At 43.0% G+C, this 27322-nt stretch overlaps 1 protein-coding gene across 3 annotated transcripts in view; it reads right to left on the reverse strand.

Moving 5' to 3' along the window:
• The window catches only part of gria4b (glutamate receptor, ionotropic, AMPA 4b), a 101208-nt gene that overhangs the window by 35149 nt on the left and 38737 nt on the right, over nt 1–27322 (reverse strand). For all 3 annotated transcript variants that reach the window (XM_035179266.2, XM_035179263.2, XM_035179265.2), the window contains exons 3-7: nt 18529–18768; nt 8432–8616; nt 4633–4686; nt 3948–4106; nt 1115–1282 (exon numbers count right to left, since the gene is read on the reverse strand). In XM_035179266.2, the coding sequence (XP_035035157.1) occupies nt 1115–1282; nt 3948–4106; nt 4633–4686; nt 8432–8616; nt 18529–18768 (806 nt within the window). The remainder of the gene's footprint in view (nt 1–1114; nt 1283–3947; nt 4107–4632; nt 4687–8431; nt 8617–18528; nt 18769–27322) is intronic.

A 27322-nucleotide genomic window follows, 5' to 3' on the forward strand; every position in this document is an offset into this window, starting at 1 on the left:
AGAGACACTTTTAAAGTATTGAACTGTTTTACTCCCTTTGTTTTCATTCAAAGGAGAAATATTTAGCTTTTTTTCAGTTTTTCTTTCCTCTAGTGTGTTAAATATATATTCCCTCAGTAATGGGAGCCCCCCCCCCCCCACAGAAAACACTGAAGTTCCTGAAGCACCACTTCAGTATCTGATACTTCCTGCGTGTTTCAGACAGAGGCTGAATAGAGGAGCTGCAGGAACAGTTTGAGGAAGGAACACCAAAGGACTAGGTCAACGCTGTGGGTCACCTGACGTATGACTTTTGATACAAAGCCAATGCGTATTGATCTTGTAATGTACTCATCTTTTTAATAGACGGGAGCTTTGACAGTGACCATGAGCAGCTATAGACTCAGAGAGTGGAGATACGCTCGCCAGCCGGCTGCTGGTGGCGAGCCAGAGGAGAACAAGGAGCCCTGATTGGTTGATTAAGGAACGAAGCCAACCATCTTTTTACAGGGATAAATATGACACACTTACATAAACTACATGAGCAGTTAGATGACACACACCTCTTCAACAATGTGACTCAGGACGTGTTCACACCTGAAAGTTTGCACCAGGGTTCATGTCTTTGTTCAGACTAAACTGTAGAGTCAGAAGTTCCAAGGTGTGGAAGTGACACCATCTGATGCCCGTTGGAGATTCCGAAGATCAAATACAACCAGACTCTACGTTTACTACCTGCAACCTTTACTTTCTATTAATGAACCAAGGAAAGTCAATGCAGAGGCTGCAGAGAAAAACTTAATAACCAGAAATGAAATGAGGATTTTAATTAAAGCACGATACGGCCTGATCGTGTCTGATAGAGTCGTCTGGAGTTGTGGTGGTGATGTCAATAAAGTTGAGACTCCTATATTAACCCCATGTGTCATCAATAAATCCACTTTGATCTTTAGAGAGAAGAACATTAAGCAAAATAGATCTATCTAAAGTTATAAAATAATCCTGTGATGGAGAAAAATGATTCAACCTCATGTTTGAATTTGAGTCGTAAACTACTGAAAAGATTTAGCTATAATCAGAGGATGAGATAACATCAGTGTTCGATCTCTTTTCCTTCCTCCGCCCTCTCTCTCACCTGTTTGAGAGTGCGTTCCATGTCGATGCCCTGGTTCCACGGCGCGGCGGGGTTGGCGAGACAGTCGCCAGCGTTCCCCCTTCTGGAAATGTCGACCTTCTGCCTGCGCAGGTTCCTGAAGGCCTCGGCCATCACCATCACCCCGTCGTATGTCAGTGCTGACGTGTACTGGGAGGGGAGCAGAGATGCAGATGTTAGAGCGTGTGAGCACAGCTGGGTTGTGTGAACACTTTGCATCACAAAGTAACGCTGCAGCAGGAATTATGTTTCAACTCCGGCTTATAAGATTTATCCAAAGGAAATAAAACTCAGTAGGGAGGGTGCCTGTGATTTTTTAAATTACAGTCTTTGTGACCTGGAGGCCGGTCGGCTGTTCTGTCTGTTTTGGGAACACACTGCACAGAAATAAAGGTATGAGGCCAATTAAATGCTGATTTTGCCGGACAGCTAAAAATGTTCTGCTGCATTTGCTGGTCAGATCTATCTGCGTAAGGCGGCATCTGAGAGCCCGCCGAGTGTCTGCAGGGCCGAGCTGTCCGACCTGCAACGTCCCCGGCGGTAGCAGTTTTAACCCAGCTCATTATTTTCTGGGAGAGAGAGGGCGAGGAGAGAAGAGCACACACCCCGCAGTGAAAGCCCCGTTTCTCCTAATCTATCTTTGACCGGGAGACTCTACAAAAAAATCACTCTCTCCCTCGTGAGCCGCACATTTCCCTAAAACTCACCTCTGGCGCGGCAGAGAACTAATTGAGGGGGATGACGAAAAGGCAGCAGGATGGAAAGAGAGGGTGGGGGGGGGGGGCAGGAGGGAGAGAGGCGAGTGTTTAGTCCAGCCGGGGAGCAGTCTGCCATTAATTATCCCAACTAGCAGGAGTTCATTAACTTTGCCTCCGGCCGGGGGTGAATCCTATTCATTAGCCCTCTGCTCACTGTGACATTATGGCTCTCAACAGACGCCGCTACACTCAATCCCCTGGTTCCTCTCTGACAAGCTGCCCAAAGTAAAACTATGCACACAAACAATCAAGGTGCGGGACAAACTCAATAACAGGACGATCACTGCTGCCGGGGACAGGAACGTGGGACGTGACGGGGGTCGGATTAATTCTCCCAGTGGAGCAGCAGAGTGATGCTCACATGACACGAGTCAGACGTCAGACAGTTTATCTTTCTCCAATCAGCATAATTAAAATATGTCAGAGGATTAGTTTGTAGGATTGAGCATCGTCGGATACTATAAATGGTAAATGGTGTGTTTTTCTATCGCACTTTTCTAGTCCTGAAGACCAATGTGTGTGTTGGCAAAACTGTAAAGCGCTTTGCTCTTTACGGTATTGGGGAGATGGGGATCAAACTGCCAACCTTCTGGTTAGTGGACAACCCAACTCCTGAACCGCACCTCTCTTCGACAGATTTCTATAAAACTTTGGGGAAGACGCAGTTTAAGTCAGGATCACAGTTTTCCTAGAGATTAATTCCTGGATCCTGAATTTGGTGCAGCTTGATTGAATTTAAGGGAACTGTTGGGCTTTGGCTGTGGTTTCCGCTCTACTTGGTGTCTGTCTAGCTCTGTAATTCGACTTTGTAGAGCTGCGTTGATCTCGTTTACAACCGTTACCTTTCTTGTGGCCATTTGTCATAAATTTGGCTAGAAGACCAGGTAGCTACACGGCAAGTCGACGTCCGTAACCCTGCCTACGAAGCTTTAATTGACCGGTTGATTCCCCGACCAGGAAAACAACCTGTTGATGAGCACCAGAGCTGAACGCTGCAGTAAATCAGGAGATGTGGACGATGATCTCAGGTATGAAGCAGGTAAAAGTCCACGTGCTGTTGCCGGATGCAGCTGAAGTTGGACAGCGTCTCTCCTGGCTGTAATAAAACTGATCATTTAAAAGCTATAGCCTGAGTCACGAGTGTTAGTGAACCCAGCCGCTGATTCCTGGACCTTTTTAAAGACGTGGCATCGTTTTTATAACACAAGTACAGAAAACCCGACGCAGCAGCCATGTTGATACACCAGCAGACAGAAGAATTGACTGTGACTCGGAGAGAGGGCAATTTGTCAAGACACAGAGTGGCGATGGACACGCACACTCAGAAGACGCAGACACACACACACCATTTCCACTCCAGCTGCATATGGATTTTAAAATAGAAATCTTTGGTTGGACCCAGATTCGCTACAGGGCGGGGGGGTTTGCTGACCACTATGGCGTGATGCCTTCTTGCCCCAGTGCCGTTTGAAACCTGTGTGGCTGAAAAGAATGTAAAGTGGGTCAGTCTGTCACATCGCCGCATGTGAGAGCGGTGGAACGCAGCGGAGCAGATTGCTGATGATTACGAACGTTTCTTACATGTACGTGCGAATGGATCATATTTTATTATAGCTGCTATTATTTAGCTGTTGCTTCAAGCAGATTTCTTATGTATTTGTGTCTCTGTGTTCCTGCTGCTTTTGCACACCTTGCAAACATGCTCCTATATATTAATACGCTTCATCTTATCCGCACTGTCCTTTCTTATATCTTCTCCAGTCACATCAGAGAGATGATTAAAGCACCACGGTTTTGCACGTTTTAGCTTGTTACTTACAAATAGCATGAAACTTGCTTGTGTTTGCTATTTTTCAAACACATTCCAGATGAAACAGTTGGATTCTGTTCATTCCTCCACAGGCTGAACATCAAATTCCACACGTTTGAAACTAACTTGAAATCTCACATCTGAGATTTGAGAGTCGGCTTTTGAACACCAACATTTTTTTCGTGGATTTGACTTTGAATCCCCCCAAAACCGGTCTTCAGGAGAATCAACCAACCGTCCGACGTACCTTGGGCGGGGCGTCCGAGCCGGGATACTCCCTCTGGTCCAGCTTGTTCCAGCGCTGCATCAGCTTGATGACCATGGGGTTGCTGAAGTCGACCAGCTGGAAGCCCGTCACGTTAGCCCCGCCGTGCATGAAGCGCTCCAGGTTGATGTCCTTAAAGCCCTTGAGGGGACAAGCAACAGGGGGGAAGACTGGTCATGGTCTGAGTCCAGAGGCAGAAACAGGTGAGTGATGGGAGGTGCAACAGATATTGATGATTTGATTTAAATACGTTTATTGACTAAAATTTACTGAGCATCCCTCTGAGCCTCATCACAGACCAAACACATAAGATAAGAAATGGAATGAAACCATAAGTAGATACCAGTAAGAGACTGGGTGAAACTATGAAGGTTTTACTGGTGCAAAACAACTGAGCAGCTGTCAAATCTGAAGTTGTGAGATGTGAATATGAGAAAAATGCAATAGTTCCTCTCCATATGTAACACAATGAGCTGAGAAGAAGAAGAAGAAGAAGAAGAAGAAGAAGAAGAAGAAGAAGAAGAAGAAGAAGAAGAAGAAGAAGAAGAACAACAACAACAACAACAACAACAAAGAACAGAGAACAGAGAACAGAGAACAGAGAACAGAGAACAGAGAACAGAGAACAAAGAGGGACACGGTGAGAAGACGTCTCAGTTCCCCTCACCAGGTTGGCCATGATGTAATGGTAGCCTTTGACGTGTTTCCCGACGCTGACGATCTGCGAGGAGGCGGAGCACAGCTCAGCGTTAATCTGACTGGATTACAGCATAACACGTTAATTACTGTCAGTGACGCGTGAGGCAGGCGAGCGTGTGCGTGTTGACACAGTGGAACCGTCAGCTTGAATCCGGAGAAGATGGGACGTCTAAACAAATGAACAGGCCGTCATGGCAGTGAGTCGCCGAGGAGGTAAACGCTTCACGCTTCCAGAGACGTGACAATGCTTCACACACACACACACACACACAGACACACACACACACACACACACACACACAGGTACAGTCACGTAGCTGCACATTGGTGATTAAAACAGATTTTGAAAGCTGACATCTGCTCAGAAATCCCCACTGGACGCTCAGTTAATCAGGGAATGAATTAATCCTCTAAAAATGTTTTGAACCCCTCAGAAAAGCTCAGATTTATATCGATTCCCCAACAGCTTCATCACAACGAGAGCCGAGCAGCAGGTTGTGAAACTTCGCTGGTGGGTTTATTTATCTGAATCTTAACATGGAGGAGACGATCAGCTTCCCTGTCACTAGGAGCGAATGGAAATGAGTCATTTCTAATAAAAGTAAGAGTTGGTTCTTCCATTCGTTACCTCGACCAAGAAAATAATGTTTTCATCTGCATTTGCTTGTTTTTTGTTTGTTTTGAGGATTATGCAAAAACTGCTAAACCCATTTCCACCGAACCTGGTGGAGGGATACGGACTGAGCCTGAGAAGAAGCCAAGTTTACATGTGGATGTGGATTAAGAAGCAGATCCAGTTAAGATACTGTCTTCACATTTTTCAACATTTTGTAATTTTTTCAGGGAGTAAAGCACAGATCTTGATTTTCCACTGTTCCACTAAATTTTGTTTATCGTTCCTCGTCCTTTTTTCTTTTATGTTCTTTTTTTAATTTCTACTAAAACAAGTCAGTCCTGAGTTTTTAGTTTTCATATGAATTCAAAAGTAGTTCCAATTAAACCTGTTCATAGTGAATAAAGTCAGTAAAGATGTCGTCTTTTTTAATTCTGGTGCCGAGCACAGTGTGTTGAATTTAAAACTGAAAATTAAAACACGTTTTATCGGCCTCACACCTCATAACATGACATTTTCACAATTCTTTCCCTCTTTATGACCAAATATTACATTTTATTATGTTGTTAGGTTTTATGCTACAAAATTTCAGCAAATTCAACGACTGTGCTCATTACCTTCTCCGAGGAGGTTGTGTTTTTAGTGTTGTTTATTTAGTGGAGGTGTGGGGCACTACCAGGGGAAGAAGAACAGCCAGATCCACGTTCTTTATCATGGCAGTCGGGTTAGATTAGTTCATCTTGGTGGAGGTGGAAGTTCTCCAAGAGCTCAAGTGATGGAAGTTTGTAAATCCAACATCCAGGAAGTGTCTAAATGTTCCCACGACAGGTTTTTATCAAGACACAACAGAACGAGAGGAACTGAAACAGTGGAGAAGGAGAACAACTTAATATGTTCAATAAAAAACTGTTTTTCCTCTCAGGCTGCGTCACTGATGGATTTTAAATCTGTTGCCACTGAAACCTGATGTAACGTGTGACGTGAGTGTGAGGGACACTTGCACTCTGCGCCTCCCACTGAATCACATGATAAATATTATCAGATTCTGCTGCATGTCTAATAAAATCCAACCGTGAACCAGAAGTGAAAGACTCTCATTTAACTCCCTGCAGCTGGGATGGATGGAGACTGAGAGTGAAAGGAGGGAGCGTCGTTATGGTTTCTGTTTTTCTTTTTACCTCCTTCACTTCACACTGAGAGGGAGGAACAAATCCTTTTAATATTCTGATCTGATATGAGAAGAATCTCCTCCTCAGCAACTTAAAATTGGCTCTTTCAGTGTTTCGGGGGGGGGGGATTAATAAACTCATTTCAGTTTTTGTGCGTAAGAGATGATAATTAAGTGATTTGTTAATTACAGAGCTGCTTCTTTTAGAAGAAGAGTGAGATCTGCATATTTAACCCTGTTGTGCTGCAGCCTTTAAATATAAAGACATTAAATTCTGCCTAATGTTGGAAATATTAGAAGGTACAACTTTGTAAATTCTACAGGAGGAGTTTATACGTTTCTTATTCAGCTTAAGGTGTGAGACTGAAATGTTAAACTGCCAATAAAAAACGTATAAAAATGCATTATGATAAAGCAACTTTTGGGGAATCTAATTTGTTTTATGCAAAAATTACGAGACGGATTTCCACAAAACTTGGTGGTAGAATTTCTTCAGTTTCTTTAGGCTTTTTTCAACAATTACAAATCAAGATAGTGAATTTAAATGTAGTTTTGAAATCTTCAATAATTTTGCAGGTAAAGCACAAACTGTACAATTAGCAAATTAGCTGTGAGCCAATTACATTTCCCTTCGTGCAGAAGAAATGTTTGGTTGATTTCTTTCATCAGGATAAATTAATTATTCAGGCAAATATTGAAAATGTGACATTAAAGAAAGTTTTAAAACATTGCTATAATTTTCCAGAGCCATATTACATCCTCCCACCAAGTTTTGTAGTTATCTATCCTGAAGTTTTTGCGTAATCCTGCAAACAAACAAACCAATCAACCAACAAACAAATGGATAAACGTTAAAAACAGACAGAATATGATGAATCAAATCAAGAAAAGACAGAAGCATGGTTTTGTTACCTTACAAACCATCAGATAAACATCTAATCGCCCTTCCTCAGTATAACAATCTTTAAATATTACCTCTCAGTCGCATGACTCTCATCCGACGACCTCACAACTTAAAACACGGAAAATCATCAGCATCGATACATTGATAACTAAATCCCAAATGTTCAACTTCCACTTTCCATTCAGCGCTTTAATTCCCTGACATTCAAAGCAACATCTGGCTGCTCATCAGCCTCGATATGTTCCGATCACACTGTTGCTAAGCAGCCAACGAAGCTCAATTATGTATTCAAATCCCCGTCCTGGATCGGAACCATTTGGCACGAGGTAAACACGCGCCGGGCGCCGGCTGGAAAGAAAACAGGATAAAATAGACGTTTATGTCTTTGGCAGCAACTCTGACCGCCGCCGCACAAAAACAGCACATCGTCCCACAAGCCCTGAACATGACAGAGTCCATCACGTCTGCTCGTGGGACGCTCCGTGGCATCGGGCGGGGACGGAGCGCCGTGCGTACACATCTGCAAGATAAGTTGTTAGAACCATGACAGATGTCAGAGCGGAGATTTCCTGAATAATTGAACAATTACAGAGACACCAGTAGCTCCAGGGAAGGATTGATGGATGAAGGGATGAAGAGGAGCAGGAGGAGGAGGAGGAGAGAGGAGGAGGAGGAGGAGGAAGATGCGGATCATATTCTGAGTGTGTTTATGCCAACGAACGCCACCGGAGATGAGCACAGGCTGTTTTCAAGTTCAAAACATTCTAATGAGCACAAACATTAAAAAAAAAAGCCGAGTGAAACAAGAGTGTGAAACACCAACTTCTGTTCTATGGAGATGTTTCGTTTCTGGGATGTTTCAGAGGACGGGAAAAATGAAAATTACATTTTGCTGAAGGGTTTGGATTCAAAGGACAAGTAAATAAAGCAAATTCTTCTTCTTCCTCCTTATATATAAAGAACAAATTCTCCTCATCATCACAAATACATGCCTCCATATTATGCCCCCCCCCCAACTTAGCAACTGCTCGAACATATAGCAGATCTGGAAACCACAGTAAAGACATCCGTGGTAGCATCACCTGCTCCAGCATGTTCTGCAGCCTCTCGGCCTCGAGGTCGATCACAAACTTCTTCTCCTGCCTCCGGTCCAGATCCTCCAGCAGGCGCCGGTAACTGGCGTCGTTGAAGTTTTCCACGCAGATGGCGCTGACCTGCCAGTTGTTTTGTCCCGCCTTCTCCATGATGGCCTGCAGGATGGCGTATCCTGGTGGAGTCACACACACGGGAAACACTGTTAGTCATCTTATTTAATGGCTCTTAATGGAAAGTGCCCATCATCTTTGTTTACTTAGTTTTGTCGTTGGGAATGTGTCAACATGAACAAACCGATGACACGTCGACTTTAATGTGGAGGATTTATAATAGATAGGATAGATAATAAATTAAAGAAAAAGAAACTAACGTTAAATAATTACCTCTGGAGGTTGAGTGATGAACATTTAACAAATAAGGCAGTACCATGATCTTTAATTAAAATACTTTGGAAACTGTTGCTGAATGATTCCTTTGAAGCTAATTTTGCGATATAATATATGACTTGTTTTTTTTTTTATACAGATCTAGATCCAGATGCAATTTATTTGAACATTTTCTGTTACTATATTAATAGATGTGCTTTCTGAATATTTCTATACATCTAGATTTAAATTCTAATTCATGCTTGATGTTACGACGAATAGACGGAAACGGAAGAAGCCTTCTCTCATGGCTCTGAGGTCATTTAGTATTTGTCTTCTGAAAGTTTACGGAAACAGTTGAAACAGAGCAGTACCAGTCGATGTCGTGGGGGGGGCAGTGTAGCCAGTAGTTCAAGTGAGACGACAATAGAACACAAGGAAGGAATTAGAACAATGGCGGAACTTTTTGAAGACAGACAGAGTTGGTAAGAAACGTCGGACATATGAAGACGTTACTTTACTCAGACACAGGGGGGCGCTATGTACATCTTTCTTACAATGTACATTACTCTGTCCCCTAGTGGACGTATTGCTCAACAACCATCAACGTAAAGAACGCATTGAAGCATGTGGCCAGTGACATCGTTTGAAACGTCAATGAGCTCCTGAATACCTTTACTGGTTAAAATGATGCTGACTGTGTGAAATGTGTCTCATCACCACGTGAAGTATAAAACATATTGTTGTTAATCGCTGCTTTAAACAGCAAACTGGCGTCAGATGACACAACATCTCTGGCAGGGGAAACTCTTTTTACTGTCGACAGAGAAACTGCATTGAAGCAGACTCCTCTGAAGCTTTTATCCTCCTCCAGTCGGATCCTTGCTTTTGGTCCAGTCGGGGAAACAGGCGCTTCTCCACGAGTCGGATGTGTCACGACACTCTGGAGGCTGAGGGTGGAAGGGGGGGCCCCTCGCTGTCAGGTTCGTGTATAAAGAAGATGAGTGTCAGAGAGGAAGCTGCATGGGGAGCTGCGAGGGCGGCTGTTCTCCAACAGGAACAGATGTCCCCCTTAAACGGCCCCTCCTGGTGGCCATCACAATCTGGCAACCCGTCTCCCTTTGCTCCCAATTAGTGGATTAACCTGTGCACTGGCAACCGGGCTCCCTCTCCACCTCCTTCTATCTCTCCCCGGCCCCCGTGCTCCCCATTAGAGGAGCGTCGCTGCCAGGAGGGACTGATGACTGAGGCGACGCACAAATGGAAAGCACAGATACATACATATCTCACATACATACATACTCTCACATACATACTCTCACATACATACATACTCTCACATACATACATACTCTCACATACATACATACTCTCACATACATACTCTCACATACATACATACTCTCACATACATACTCTCACATACATACATACTCTCACATACATACTCTCACATACATACATACTCTCACATACATACATACTCTCACATGCACACATACTCTCACATACATACATACTCTCACATACATACTCTCACATACATACATACTCTCACATACATACATACTCTCACATGCACACATACTCTCACATCCATACATACTCACATCACACATACTCTCACATACATACTCACATACATACATACCCATACATACTCTCACATACATACATACTCACATACATACTCTCACATACATACATACTCTCACATACATACATACTCTCACATACATACTCTCACATACATACATACTCTCACATACATACATACTCTCACATACATACTCTCACATACATACTCTCACATACATACATACTCACATACATACTCTCACATACATACATACTCACATACATACATACTCACATACATACATACTCTCACATACATACCTCACATACATATCCTATACATACTCACATACATACTCACATACATACATACTCTCACATACATACATACTCTCACATACATACTCTCACATACATACTCTCACATACATACATACTCACACATACATACATACTCTCACATACATACATACTCTCACATACATACTCTCACATGCACACATACTTCACATACATACTCTCATACATACTCTCACATACATACTCTCACATACATACATACTCTCACATACATACATACTCTCACATACATACATACTCTCACATACATACTCTCACATACATACTCTCACATACATACATACTCTCACATACATACTCTCACATACATACATACTCTCACATACATACATACTCACATACATACTCTCACATACATACTCTCACATACATACATACTCTCACATACATACTCTCACATACATACACTCACATACATACATACATACTCTCACATACATACATATCTCACATACATACTCTCACATACATACTCTCACATACATACATACTCTCACATACATACATACATACTCTCACATACATACATACTCTCACATACATACATACATACATACTCTCACATACATACTCTCACATACATACTCTCACATACATACTCTCACATACATACATACTCTCACATACATACATACTCTCACATACATACTCTCACATACATACATACTCTCACATACATACTCTCACATACATACATACTCTCACATACATACATACTCTCACATACATGCATGTACTGGATCCTGTCAGGATGGCTCAAGTGACTCCTAAAGCCACACCTCCAATATGAGACTGTTCATTTTCCTACAGTTCATATGAGACTGTGTATTTTAGTGGAAAAAAGGGAAAACTTAACATGTTTTCAGAGCAGGATTTGTGTAATTATTTTTGATGATAATTTGACAAATTATGTGTGTGTACTGTCGCACTTTTAACTGCCAAAACTTTTCCATTCACTGTTCTGCAAACAGGAAGCGATTTTATAACGAAATGTAACCTAAGTTAAGAAAGTATCACCTTTAAATGTACAATAAAAGAAACTTCAGCCACTAAGTAGCCTCTCAATCGAAACAATAAGACAAGATCTAGTTTGACGATGGCGTGAAGCAGCGAGGGATCATGGGAGTTGTCCTCTTCACCAGTATTGCCAGTAAAAATGTACCTGATCTATTATGAGTGATCGAGTTCCTAAGAGCATCTGAAGATTTCTCCTCTGGAACGACTGATATTAGTTTCTAAAGGGCAGAAGGAAAATCTATATCTTTAACGTCAATATTCACGTCCCTGGACTTTTAGAACAACTTGTCAGTGAAGGTGAAGATTTCTTTTCCACAAAGGAAACAGAATAAACGACTAATCCTCCTCTAAAGACGTTCAAGGTCTTCAGTCCTCATGGTGTGGATTCACTTAACATTTACTTTGCAGTGTTTGTGTCTACCTGCCAGCAGGGACTGCACACAGGAAAATGTCTGGTAGCTAAATCTGACTCAGTGTCTCTTCTCGTTGCTTGCGGAGAATAAAATATGATGGAATAAGCTTTTGCGCACCTTCCCTGACAAATAAAAGATAATGAAAAAGACTCTGTTGCAGGTGAGAAGCGGCAAACGGGGCAGAGAACGACTCCCTGTGGCAGCTGCAGCTCCTTCGCAGCTATTGACTGTAGCCGGTTCGACTACAAATGAGCAGCTGTTTTTGTTCACTGTTGCTGTGAAACTGTAGTTTATGCCATGACAGTGGTGATCCCCTGCTTTGAAACCATCTATAAATATTTTTCATCTTTATCTCAGCACGACACCAGGCTGCAGAGTCATAGTTTATCCTGCAGGAGCCTCAGCGGTGCAATCAATTTTCATTTTTTCTCAAAAAAGCCTCAAAAAGTGAATCAACAGTATATTTTGTGCCGGTTACTGTTTTCAGACCTGTGCAGATTCCTGAAAACACAGACTTTACAATAATGACAGTGGCAGAAACAAATTGTTGAATTTCACTCTAAACGAGTTTCACTAGCAGCTTTTCTCAGCTGTGACCACGTCACATGTGTTAATAAAAGCGCAGACACTCCTGATTGGCTCGTTAGCCCTTGTAGCCTTTTTCCAATACAGTGTTATTAATAAGACCATAATTCAATTGAATTGTAGTGTTTTAAGTTCATAGAAAACAAACTTGCTTGAGCAACTAGACAGTGATAAGATTTGTGCTTTGATGTTCACGATTTGAAGTGCTTCCATTTTAAAAGACACTAAGTTTTGAGGATGATAAATTATTAGAATTTGGCTTCAAACAAAGTTACTGCGTCAGAAAATCAAAGAGTGAAACGAAAAATAATAATAAAATGTGACTATACGAGAGTTGATGTTGGTTTGAATCTCTCGTCCCTGTTACTAAGTATTTTCAGTTTTACATGTAACGCAGAGAAAAACTGTTTAAGTTGTTCTTGACATAATATATAATATAACGTACTGTATGATAAAGAAATGATATTACATTCAAAGTCCAATGTTACATTAAAATCCTACTTGGTACAACCCAGGATGCCTTTATTTACTTTTTTGTATATAAACATCAAATGTACGTATCATATTTATTTTTGTAGTTTTATTATGTTTTTGAAACAAATAAGGATTTGTGTTGCTCCCTTTTGGTTGTATTATCTTCAGAAGTACAATAAAGGAAATAAAGTCATTTATTCACTTATTTTAATGCATCTGTGTTGTTATTATTATCGTTATTAGTCTTATCATCACAGATTTTATCCCTATTTTTGACATTTGACATTTCCTCGTTTTTATTATTCTTTTAAAACCTATTTTGCATTATTTCATTTCCTGCTGTATTATTAGTTTCAGTCATTTGTGAAGCACTAAATGTGCAGAAGCTGCTGAACGAATAAAGTTGGATTGAGGAATTCAACCTCTTACCATGGTCCTGCCAGATGCAGATCAGCAGCTGGACTTGTTGCTTGTATGTAACACTGAGGATGATGATGATGATGATGATGATGATGATATCCCATCATGCTCTATTGTGCTGTGTGGCGAACACGGTGTATGGACAGGAAGGTGCGGCGGCGGTGGCGGTGAGGGGCCGGCTGATTACCAGCTGATAAATGTGTGTGGCCCCGGGCTGTGTGTGGAGCAGCAGCCAACCACGATGACCGTCAGAGACAGAGCCACGGGACACGGGAGGAAAACAGCTGGAGGAGAGAGAGTGCACATCTGGACCTCTGCCTCTTCTACATCTTCACCTCCATCCTTCCCTTCCCCCTCTTTTCCTTTCACCTCTTCCTCTCCTGAGAGGTTTTTAAAACACTGACTCCTCCTGCCCATCTGCTGCAGAGTCATCTCCTCTAACTCTCCCCTCCTCCCTGACTCCTCTCATTTTTCATCATCTCATTTCATCTCCTTCTTTACTCTCCTCTCTCCTGTCTTCTCCTTACCTCAATTTCATTTCCTCCTGTTTTCTTCACCCTTTACCTTCTCTCATGTCATTTCCTTTCTTTCCCTTCCCTGACATTTCCTCTCTTCTTGTTTCCTCTTCCTACCTTTCCTGTCCTCTGCTATCCACTCATTCCTTCTGCCTGGCTTCCTCCCCTCTTTTTCTCCTCTCCTTCTGTTTCCTCTTGTCTCTTTCACTTTCTACATCCTGTCCTTCATCCTCATTCTACTCCTCTTATTTCCTCTCCTCTTCTCTCTTTCATCGTTTGTTTTCTTTCTTCCTTTGCTTTCCTCTGCTCTCTACTCGTTTCCCCTCCTCCCTTTTCTTTTCTACCCCCTCTCCTCCCTGGCTGTTTCCTCTAATATCTTTCATGTTTGCTTGTTTCCTATCCTTTCCTTTCTTCTTGTCCTTCATCCTCATTTCACTGCTCTCATTTCATCTCCCTTCCAGTCATCCGCTCTCTTGTCTTCTCTTTTCTTCACCTTCTCTCAGTTTGTTTCCCCCGCCCCTGACATTTTCCCTCCTCTCATTTTATTTAACTTCCTTTTCCTTTCCTTTCCTTTCCTTTCCTTACCTCTGCTCCCCAACCTTTTCCTTTCTTCCCCTCTTTTCTCCACCCCTTCTTCCTGGCATGCTCCCCTCTCTTCCTCTCTCCTGCTGTTTCCTTACCTCTGCTTCCTTTTTCCCACCCTTCATCCTTCATTCTGCTCCTCATCATTTCCTCTCCCTTCCCTTCTTTCCCACTTCTTGTTTCCTCCATTTCATCCCCCATCTTCTCCTCTCCTCCCCCGCTGTTTCCTCTAATCTCTTTCACTTTCTGCTGGTTTCCTCTTTCTTTTGCAGTCCTTCATCTTCATTCCTCTCCTCTCATTTCCCTCCCTCTCCTCCTCTTTTTCTTCCTATGATCTCATTTCCTTCCCCACCTATTAGTTTCCTCTCTTTTCCTCTTATATCTTCATGTTTAGTATCCCCTTCTATCCAATCCAATTTCCTCCATTTCATCTCCTCTCTTCCTTTTTCATCCCACTGCTTCCTATATCCTTCATTTCATCTCATGCCCTTTCCTTCTCTCCTCCTCCTTGCTTCCTTTAATGTCCTCCTCGTTTCCCCTCCCCTTTTCTATTATCTCCTCTGTTTTCTTCTTCCCTCCTTTCTTTTCCAGCACTCCACTTTCCTCCATTTCCTCTCATCTCATTTCTTTCTTTAACCTCGTTCCTCTCCTCTTCAAACAGTTCCGGAAATAATGTCATCACCCAATTTATTTGCATTCTCTTTGACTTTCTCTCTTAAATAATTTCCTTCATTCATTTTTATTTCCTTATTAGTGAGTGAGTGTGTGTGTGTGTGTGTGAGACAGTGTGTATATACGTGTGTGTGTGTAATGGGAAATCCAGGGAAGCTAAAAGGAAAAGCAGTCACTCTCAAACACACACACACACACACACACACACACACACACACACACACACACACACACACACACACACACACACACACACACACACACACACACACACACACAGAGCTACAGTATCCAGTCCCTTGTATCTGGTGCTTTGATGCAGGGAATCAGACTGGCACTCATTGACTGAGCTCAGCCATGCGTGGGCTGATTCTACATTATAGTCGATACTGGATGAATGCCTGCTCCTGTGTGTGAAAAAAATCCTCAGGCTAAAGTGCTGCAGCCTGCACCCAAAAGCCTTGTGAAGAGTGCATGTGCATGCTCACACAAACACACACAAACACACACACACGCACAGTTAAACCCTCTAACAAAGACAGAAGACCTCATGACAACATTTGAGGCTTTAATATATTCACGTCTTCAGAGAGAATGACTTTAGTTCACTTTCTCCTTACTGACGAACAACCAGTGTCAAGTACACAACCTTGACAAGTGATGCAGAAACACAATCAGTCTGAAGGGCGGCGCCAGAGCTTACACATTTAGTAATTCGTATTTAAACCACGTCAGGTATGCAGGGTCTCGTGATTTTTGGGGATTTAGAAAAATGGTAACTACTTGCAGACACTAAATTCAATGTGATTGGATTATATTATGTATATTCTTATATTTTTATTCTGTATATGTTGTATAGTTTAAATCGAGTATATTCTTATACTTTTTATATGTTGTTAGTGTTTGTTGAACCTGATGTCCTGCTGCTGTAACACGGGAGTTTCCCAGTTTAGGGTCATTAAAGTAAATAAGTAAGTAAGTTAGTAAGGTAAGTAAAGTATGGCAAGTAATATAAGTAAAGTGATTAAAGTAGGTAAGGTAAGGTAAGGTAAAGTAAGGTAAAGTAAGGTCAGTCATCCAATATGTGCAGCAATTTGGTTTGATTCTTTGTCTGGAAACGAAACAGATTAAAACGGATCAGCTATAAAGTTCGCAGGGGAAATGAAAGAGGGAAGGAAATAAGAGGAGAGAGTATCGGATAAGACACGGATAAAACCTGTAGAAGATGAGAATAGATTACTGTAAATATTCATCATGATATGAATAATGGGAAAACCATTCCCCTGGAAAATGACTGACTTTAAAAGCTTAAGTTTAATCATCTATATTCAAAAATCTTTTATGTGAACCTGCAGGTCGTCAGTAGGTTTCACTCAACAACAGGAGGTAACAGTATCTGTCCTCAGTCATGTTGTTGATAGCTGCTGCGTTGTCGTCCGTCTGTCACACACCTGACAGCCGGTGTTTCTAACTGTTCGTACGACAGCAGCTTCGACAGAATCCTCGACATCAGCGATCAGGCAGTGAAACAGGAGCCTGGTTTCAGCACCATGGACAGAGCCCCTAACTCAGCCGAGGCTCGTACGGGGAAAATATCAAGTTCAGCAAAATGCAGCAAATACACAAGTGTTCCATGTAACGCACAAAACACAAACCACACAGGATAACATGTTAAAAACTCTATTAAAGAAATATTTTATAATCGAGAACTGAAGCGTTCCAATGCGAAGAGTGTTTTGGTATTTGGCGAGACATAGTTTTCTATAAGAGGATAAACTATTTATGTCGATGGTGGAGGAGGTTGTGATACAAGTGGCTCGTTTGTCCTTGTGCCTGCGTGAATTCACATCATTTAGACGCCTGTTGTTTCTTATCCACCATTGTTGAAATTTCTTCCTCATGTGCTTCTGATCACTTCACTTGAACACTGCCCCTCCAAGATTTTCAGTGGTACTGCTCTGTTTGGTTTGTTTGCTCCATATCCGTACGCTTTCAGAGGACGTGCACAACTACAGATGAAACGAAGGCAGAGTAGAGACAGAGGACTGGTTTCATTTCCTTTTCTATATGTAACAGTGAGCATTATTAAGACTTAGAAGGATCTGCTGCTGACATCTCAGCACCAGACGTCACACGACCTCTTCAGAAGTCCGTGTCTCAGCAGGTCACAAGCGTTTCTGTGGCTGTCAGAGGACTCACAGCATATTAGAGAGTTACAGACACAAGTCAGGGCCGAGTAACCAAAGGATTGTTACTTCTGAATTATTGTAGATGTTCGTTTTTTATGCTGGAAACATACAAACTTAGATTTGTAAAACTAAGCACCAGACATGGATGTATTTCAGCTGCTGTTCCCTGATTGAATATCTTCTGTTTGACCAGGAAGCTTCTTGAGAATGAAAGAATCGTTACAGTCTGCTCTAGAAAACATGACACAACAAAACACCAGCTAATCCTGATCTTGAGTCAGTTGTGATGGGAAATGGCGGTGGTCTGGCTGTGTCTTACAGCTCGGGGAACCTCCGCTGTGTTTTTTGGGGAGAACACTTGATCAGATACGAGTGGGTGTTGTTGAGAGAGGAGGCTTTTTACCCAGTCAAGCATGTACGACCTGAGATAAGAGAGAGAAGGGGCAGGGAATGATTTGTTCTGAAGGGGAGGCCATCCTGATAGGGTCCTCACTCTGCAGCCCCCCCCCCCATACATCCAATCTGCTCACAAATCCATTGCAGGCCCCCCCACAGCAGCACAGAGAAAGAATAGAAAACCCCCCTCGACGAGCTTCTGGAGAATATATAAAAAGTGAGATGTGGAGATGTGATCCACGCAGTCGCCCATATCCATTCTGTCTTGTAATGGAAATGTGACACGGAGGGGGATTAAAAGGGGAATAAAAACTGAGAGAAAGTGAAGATTACGTTTCCTGTTTCCCATCAACAATTACCACTGGACTTAAATACCCAAATTGTATCATGGAAAAGGAGACGCCATCGTGTCTACAGAGAAATCAAATCTAAAACCAGCTACATTACATGTGTCTTTCTGCAGAACGTCTCAGTGACCTTCAAATGAATAAAACATAAGCTCCGTCCTCGTCACTCACCCCGATCTGTGTCGTACAGGAACACGAACTTGTTCCAGTCGTAGTGGTCGAGCAGCGACAGCAGAGCGCCTCGGATGGACGGCCGGAGCTGCAGGGTGAACTGGCTCTCGCCCTCGGTGGGGAAGCTGGGCGTGATGAGGGAGATGTGCAGGGCGCTGCAGAAGGACGTCAACGTGTGGACCGAGCGCTTGTCGTACAGGCCGAAGATGGCGAAGACACCGCGGGAGTACTGCGAGCAAACTGAGGAGAAGGAGAACAAGACAATCAGTTAGTACAAAGAAAAGAAGATGAGTGGATGTAGAGGGAAATATATAAATATTATTCCTGTGAAACCCTTTGAAATCATGTGAAGGAATTTATATTAAATGGAAATGAGGTTAGTGAGAAGAGATTAAACAATGAGCCGGACGCTCAGTGGATTTGGTGACAATTCTCCGTAGGTTTTGTCAATGCCCCCTTTTTAAATTCCACATAAATATACATATACACCACATATATTGGCAATTAATATTCTATTTTCTTATTTCTCTCTTCTATCGTTCTTTAATATATACAACTAGGCCATCGTCAGGCTGTGAATCAGTTTACTTATCTTTTATTAAGCACTTCTCTCCCATGACAACTTCACGGTGAAGGAGCAGAAACAACAACACGTAACGAGGTCTCGTCTCCAGAGAAACGCCGTTTTTTAAACGATATAAATCTCGGCACGCTGCCAGGGTTTGGCGCAAAGGAAGTGATGTTTCCATTTCACTTCAGATAAACAGAGGAAGAACCGCGGTGGTTAATACGGGCAGCGATAGCCATCATAAATGACAGAGGCACCTGAACGGTTGACGAAGACAAATAAAACCAATCGCTGTTTTGAATGACAATGGACTGCTGGGAAATGTGGCACAGCGACGAGCGCTTAGCACCATGGCTGGAGACAACAGAACAAACCATTATCCCGCTGATTACCACTTTAAACCCTTTCGAGAGGAGCAGTAAACAGAGATCAAACCCCAACACGTCCGTTCCCTCTCACGCTTTCATCTCAAACGCCGCTCTCTTCCCCATTAAACCACAGATACAGTAGCAACGTTTACACGAGCGGCGCGTTGAGTCGTTCCCCTCCATGTTGTGTAGATACAGTGAACTCCAGAGGACGTGTGGCCCATTAACAAAAACTCACTGAGCTCAGGCTGCTGCTGCTTCATGACGTAATAACGGAGTCATGACAGAAGATCTCAGGGAGCTTTTCATATAGCAAAGCTTCCCTAAGCAGCCAAGTTGTGATGGAGTCTAAGAGACATGTTGGTCGTTTGAGAGAAAGAAAGAAAGAAATAAGTTAAATAAAGAATGTGAATGGGAGAAAATACAATTGTGGACAAGCTGAAATAAGCAGTGATTGCTTCTAAATTAAATTCCTTTGTCTTTTTTAACATGACTTAAAATGACAGCAAAGAACTATGAGATATTTCTAAACAGTCCCATTCGTTTTTCTGATGGAGATTTTTATTATCAACCTTCCCAGGAAGATTTACCACGAGCCACAAGATTGTGAAACCATGTTATTTGCTCCTGAAGTTCGTAAAAACGTGTTTTATTCACGATACCATTGAGAAGTACTACACTACCCACAATCCTCAGGTGTAGTAGCAACATATCTGATGCTGTTGTCAAGGAAATGTTGACCACAACTTCAAAAATCATGTCGGCTCTGATTGGACCATTCAGCTGTGCGAGGGGATGTGACGACACTAAAGTTACACTACTACACTACTTTACTATACACTATATGAAATGTTACACACATAAACACAAGATACAAACTACAATAAAGTGCAGCACTGTATTAACAACAAGGTTGAATTCAAGAAGAAGCACAGGAGGTTGTTGGAAAGGGTAAATTCTCAATGGTTTATGGGATGTGTAGTTCTTCCACTCTTAAAATAACTATGTACAATCCTCTACCTCGGCCTTTTCCCCCCGTATCTAACAATCTTTTGCTCTGGATCAAATGTTTTACGGTCACGATTCATCCTGAAGCTGGTCGGCCTCGATCCAGACTCAAAACTCTTTCAATAAAAGATTTCCTGAAACATCAATGGAGCAAACGAGAGATGTTCTAAAAGTGGGCGGCGGCTGTTCCATTCTATCACGTTTCACAGATGTTTCCAAGGATCCTGTGTTTGAAGATAAATCAGAGGAGAATGAATATGGCCTGTAATCGTCTGGACTTGATCATATAAGACGATGTAGAGTTTATAGGGTTTTATATTTCCCTCTGTTAATGATGTGTAACACGCTGCTCTGCCGTCGCAGATGGTCGTCCTATATGTTCAACGTCTCTCTGAGCAGGATGGAAACTTTTCATTTGCATCAAGCTGCGCTGTGCAAACACACACAGCATGTCCTGCTTAAGGAGATCTCCTCATTATAGAAAGGTTTGGCTGTCGACAAGAGCCGCACTGTAATTGCCCACTTTTAACACACGCACACACACACACATTCACGCACACACTCCCAGAACGACGACAACAACAGAGAGGTAAAATAATGAGCCTCCTCTGCCAGTTTCTGGGTGCGGGAGAGAATCAGAGTGAATGGCAAACTGAAGGAAAAGCTCGAGACAGCTGCTTCACTGACAAACCCATTGTTTCCATGCAGAGTGCAGTACACTGTGGAGAGTGTGTGTGTGTTTGTGTGTCTTTTCTGATCTCCCTGCCTCACTGAGACAAACAAGACAACAGTGAGAGTGAGAGAGAGAGAAATCCATGCTGCTTGTGTTGTACACACAATTAAAGTACATGCAGGTGCTGGATACCGACACGAGCAGGAAGAAGAAGACGACAAGTCGAGACTGAACTGCTGAGGGATTCGTCGTAGTATCACGGCTGTAGTTTGCTTTTCCTTGTGTCAGGACTGAAGTCAGCGTCTGTGTCGGGTGTAGAGGAGACGTTTCTACAAATATTTGACCTTCATGGAGACAGACAATGGAACTTCACCAGAGAAAGACCTGTGACATTTTCCATTATAATGTGTGTCTGTGTGTGTGTGTGTGTCTGTGTGTGTGTCTGTATTGAGGGATGAAGGCTCTCTGGAGGAGCACAGTCGTGGTAGACAGAGCCTCCACTGAACCAAGAAAAGAGTCCAGAGGTTGGAAAAGCCAGACAACCCACTGATGTCCCCGAGGGACGGGAGGACATCAATACACACTTACACGGACACACACACACACACACACACACACACACACACACACACACACACACACACACACACACACACACACGTCCCTGAATCCCACACACACGGTATATTGCTATAAAGCACAAATTCTAGTTTGACTAAGACAAAAATCAATATGTGTTTAAAGAAGGTCTGAGATCAAAACCTGACACAGCTGATCAAACTTGGTCCCCCTGGTGGGATTGTCTCTAATTGCTGCTTCGTTAAATACCAACAGGGTTACACTCATGACTGCAACTGATAAAACCACAAAAACAATAATAATAGGATCAATCACACTTTATTTAAACACTTGCTATCATCACATATTATAACATATTGCAGCCTTGTGTGAATCTGCCCTCTTGCATGGAGTCCGTCAGATGAATAGAATAAACCAATATTCTTTGTATTTGTATAATACTTTTTAATTTACAACCTAACTTTACAGCTTCTTTTCCTCGGGAAGATTTGCATTTTCTCCGCTCTGCTCTCCTTTGGTTGATTCGTGACATTTTAGCTACTTTAAACAAGCGTAAAATGAAGGAACTGATAGTTTCCTGTATCGTTGTTTCACTTATTTTCTGCACATGGGAATGTTCACGGTGTTTAACGGCTACAAAGAGGATATTTGCACAACAGATACTGAATGTTGGACTGAAATTGCAGGTGTGGATTTATGCATTACTATTTATGTTGTCATATTTACAGACAGAATGAGGAAAAGCTGAGATGGAGGATTGAGTCGGCTGCAGGTTCGGTTCTGATTGGCTCTTTGCTATTTCCCTATTTCACGGTTATCCCCAAAACATATCTTAAAGAAAGGAGTAAAAATTCACCCTGGGAGCCACAAGGAAAACACTGAGACTCCTGGGAAAAGTGTGGTCTCACTCCAAGATACAGCTCAATGCAGACGTAGGTCCAAGAAAAATCTAAATCCTGGTTTTAAATCCTGCAGGTTTCATCCCATGGCTGTGATATTCCATAAAGTTTGTTTTATTTACTCTGTACGTTCGGGCCAACTGTGATAATAACAGAAAACTGCTTGAAGGTCACAGTTCCAGACACTCAGACGCTGCCAATGAGACCATTCAGCCACCAGACACTCTGGCACGGTGGACTCTACAGTCGTGAGTTTGCAGTTGCACTCGAGCCAAATGGCAAATGATGAGTGTTATCCATTTAATTCAAACAGATTGCCTCTGCGATGAAGAAGGAATCTGTCTGAACCGTAAAGAAGTAACAGCTCACCAGGGAATCTGTCCAGTGTTTCTCCCAAAGCATAAGGATCAGGTCTGGATTCACGTTCAGTCGCTCACTGAACTTCACACCAAAGTAGAAAGGAAAGAGTTTCTTCTTACAAACATGAACTATAACGTCTATTCTGACAAATACTTTGAAAAAAGTGGGAGCAACAATATGGGAAAATGTGAAACAGACGTCACAGTAACAAAATACTCAACTTTGTGAAATATGTGCCTGAGTGTGTAATTCTTTAACTGCATATTTTTTACCATTCTGCTGCATAATACTGATGCCTCCTTTCTGGGGCTGTGCAGGGAAACAGGACAATTCATTTTTATGCCCCTAGAAAAGAAATAAAATAACTACAATTTCACCAGAAAATGTCAAATGGACTCGTGCTCTGTCTGAGACGTGACATTTCCCACATGTGTTTTTGAGCCGCGCGGCTTCACAAACAATCCAGAGCAGAATTCCTTTGCTGCAAAGAGACAGCACAGACCAACAGTAGCAATCCATCAGAGTCAAGCTGTATCAAAGAGAGTCTGCTCCGTATGACCCAGTGGTGATGTGACAGCAGTCGTACTGACAGAGAGTGGGCGGCCACTGGTGACAAGCACAGCTCCTGGACTGGTCCATTTAGTCCCACACTAGCAGTGACCCCGAAACAGCATCCGCTGGCCTCACACTCTGCTGCACAAACAGGTCACACACACACACACACAGACACACACACACGCACACACAGAGCGGATCAATGGGCCAGACTTTCTGCGTGTGACACACTAATAGAGCAGTGCAGCGGCAGCTCTACTGTCATTTTACGTAACAGTTGTCTGAAATCTCACTTCACTTCCAGTAAAAATCAAACCTGATGTGAGTGAATTTTGCTGAAGTGCATCTCGTCCCCGAATCGGCCGAGCATCAAACCGCCGGGCTCATCTAACCCGGGCTAAGCTAAGATAAACCACGCTAAGGTGAGATGAGCTCCTCTAATCTGCCGCTATTGACCGACCAGGACTTTGTGCGCAGGCTAAACTGCCGTGTCACCAGAGCTCGGTGGAACTCGGTGGACGGTTGAATTCACTCGAGTGACGGTCACACAACCCCCTGGCCTCCTCTCCCAGGTGTCAGGCCCCGCCCACAGCGCAGGGGCGGTTTGATGGTGACTGCCCCCGACCTCTGCCCCGTCAATACATATCGATCTGAGCTGCACAGAACAAACCTCCATTATTTACCTCTTGTTTCAAAAGGCTCGCTGCCGGGGAGTCGAACCACTGAATTCACAGTTCTGCTCAAACTGGCTTTATCTTTGGCTTTCTGGATTCACTTGTACTGTTACTCCTCCTCCGTCAACTTTCCAAGCTCCACGATCCTAAAGTCATTGTTTGCTAAACTACAAAAACGTCTCTTTTGGAATTTTGTAATGACCTGCATTTAAGTACACAGTACAGATACTGCTTATATGAAATTATTAAAGCTAATATACAAAGAAAAATACAATTCTTCAGCATGTTCCTAAAACCTATGTAGCAAACTGTGCATTTGCTGGGGACAAAGTTAGAAAGTCAATCTCACTCTCCTTCAAGTGTTGCCAATGTGTTTGTCTAAAGGGTGAATATATTTTTAGTTGTATAATTCCCACATTCTCCACAGACAGAAGAAGATGTTTTAATTCAATTCAACCTGAGAGTGAGATATATTCTTTAAACTTCAGGTAAATGTGCCGTAGTTCCTGAGGGACATTGTTTTCTTCGCATGTTTCAGAGGATGAAATGTTAGAAAGTGAGATTGTGAGAGAAGAACATTTTCCAACAGGAGCTCGAAGCCCTTTACAAACCAGAGCTGGTTACTGTAATTACAGTGACACTCAGTTTATGATGGTATTTTTCTATCATCATCATCATCATCATCATCAGCAGCAGCTCTTTGAGACGAGCAGCGAAACATCTTCATCGACTCACAGAGAGGCGACTGGCATGAGCGGAGGTCTTGGATGAAAAGGACAGGAATGAAGCCCCCCCCCCCCCGTGTCCGTAATAGTTCCAGTGAAGTACAAATCAATACGGCCCTCTTTTTCTGAACAGCCCTGATGAAAAGAAACCGTCAGTATTTAACCGACCAGGCGGCCATTTTGAACAGAATCACAGCCGCAGCGAGCGATCGCTCAATTCCCTCTCTCACTCCGACACCTCCATTGACTGTCAGAGCGAACACAGAGGCTTCATTTACCCTCGGCCTTCATTTATTTAACGGTTTCATTACTCGGTTGAATCATTATGTGAGCTGTACAACATCTGTATCACCAAACCTTCTCCTGTGGCCGCCTGGAGTTCCTCCCTCAGAGGACGCCGGTCGTCTGTGGCTCAGCCGCATGTGAATAACTTAGAGCCTGGTGAGATAGATCCTCATTCATGAGAATTCCTCGCATGGTTAAATGATTCCTGGAGATGCAACAACTTATCGCTTGGTTCGCTGCATAATATTCTCCTTAATATTCAACTTGGGTGACTCAGTGGGACAGAAATCATTATCTCGTCCGTGGAGACAAACACAGAACAGTAACCTGTGCAGCTTCTTATTCACCGTTCTATGAATCAGTGTTGTGTTACAGCACCGGGCAACACACACAGACACACACACGTGCAGCATCTGAGAGTGATACAGCACCTTATGATACATATACAACACATCTCCCTGGCTTCAGTGAAACCTTATGAGCACACAGCTGCCTAATTCCCTGTGTGTGTGTGTGTGTGTGTGTGTGTGTGTGTGTGTGTGTGTGTGTGTGTGTGTGTGTGTGTGTGTGTGTGTGTGTGTGTGTGTGTGTGTGTGTGTGTGTCAGATTGAATAAGGCGTTGGTGCCATGTGCTTGTGTGCATTCAAGTGCATGTTGCATGCATGTATGCTTTTGTGCACACGACTTTTCCTTTGGCATCACACACACACAAACACACACAAAAGAGAGAGAGAGAGAGAGAGAGAGAGAGAGAGAGAGAGAGAGAGAGAGAGAGAGAGAGAGAGTCCCACTGGACATCATTGCAGCACATTTCCACATAATGCATGAGTGCCACAGACAGACCAAGTCCCATTTCACACACACGCACACACACACACACACACACACACACACACACACACACACACACACACACACACACACACACACACACACACACACACACACACACACACACACCGTGCACTGCCGTATTCTGTCTGCTTGACTTTGTCTCCCACCATGCCCATGGGTTAAAGAGCAGTGGTGCAGGGCGGAAGGGGAGATGAAGCTCTGCTCTGCAAATCATTTACACACTCCTCCTCTTCCTCCTCCTCCTCTTCCTCTTCCTCTTCCTCTTCCTCTTCCTCCTCTTCCTCTTCCTCTTCCTCTTCCTCTTCTTCCTCCTCTTCCTCCTCCTCTTCCTCCGCCCCCCCTCCATTTCGCTCCACCCTGTCATAAACTCAGCCAGCCCGAGGTTGAATAAGAGGTAAAGCCTTGTGTGTGTGTGTGCAAGTGTGAAGAGGCAGTTGGTTAAACTAGGTTGTAGCTGCTGTCGTATTCACCATATGAGACACTTTTATCACATGAGATGCTTTTAAATATTCAACATTTGAGTCCAAATATCTCGCAAACTTGAGAAAAGTAACGGCAAGAAAACGTGAGTAAAAACGTGTTTGTGTGTGGAATCTATTCAGAATTGCTCATTACAGAGCTGCAGTAAACAAACGGCTTCGTATCCATCACGGCAGAGTCCAGTGGCCCGAGATATTGACAAAACGTTCGTGAATATATTGGTGACACACATAAAATCACACAATCAGAAACTGAACTGGAGCTACACAATTACATTAAGTGCACGCTGCAGCCGGTGGAATACTTAAGTCGTTCCCCCGGTGGGAAAAAAAGCATATGACAGATGGGTAAAATACAGCCACGGCCGTAAGTCAGCCGCGCGGCAGCCACCAGCTCTGCTGCTGGCCCTCGGCCGCCTATACATCAGCTGTAAAACACACATTAGACTCCAGAATCAGGAAGAATCAAAAAGCAACAAATACAACAGCTGATACTGGGGCGGAGATCCTCAGAGGGATTTGCCAAAAGGCACAAAACGCTTCCAACTGCGAATATTTAAAGTGCAAGCACCGAGGGATGAGTGAACTAAACTCCTGGTAAATCCTTTACCACTTAACATCCATAAAACATGAGCTAACCAGAGGGGGAGGGGGGAAGAGAGAGATGGGGGGTATTGGGAGCTAACAGCCAATCAAACTGGTCACGGGCTTCCGTGGAAGAAAAACTGACGAGAGAACGAGAGGCTGTGCAGCAAAATGAATCCTC

This window comes from Hippoglossus stenolepis, chromosome 15 (assembly GCF_022539355.2).
Source record: "Hippoglossus stenolepis isolate QCI-W04-F060 chromosome 15, HSTE1.2, whole genome shotgun sequence".
NCBI classification, from domain to species: domain Eukaryota; kingdom Metazoa; phylum Chordata; class Actinopteri; order Pleuronectiformes; family Pleuronectidae; genus Hippoglossus; species Hippoglossus stenolepis.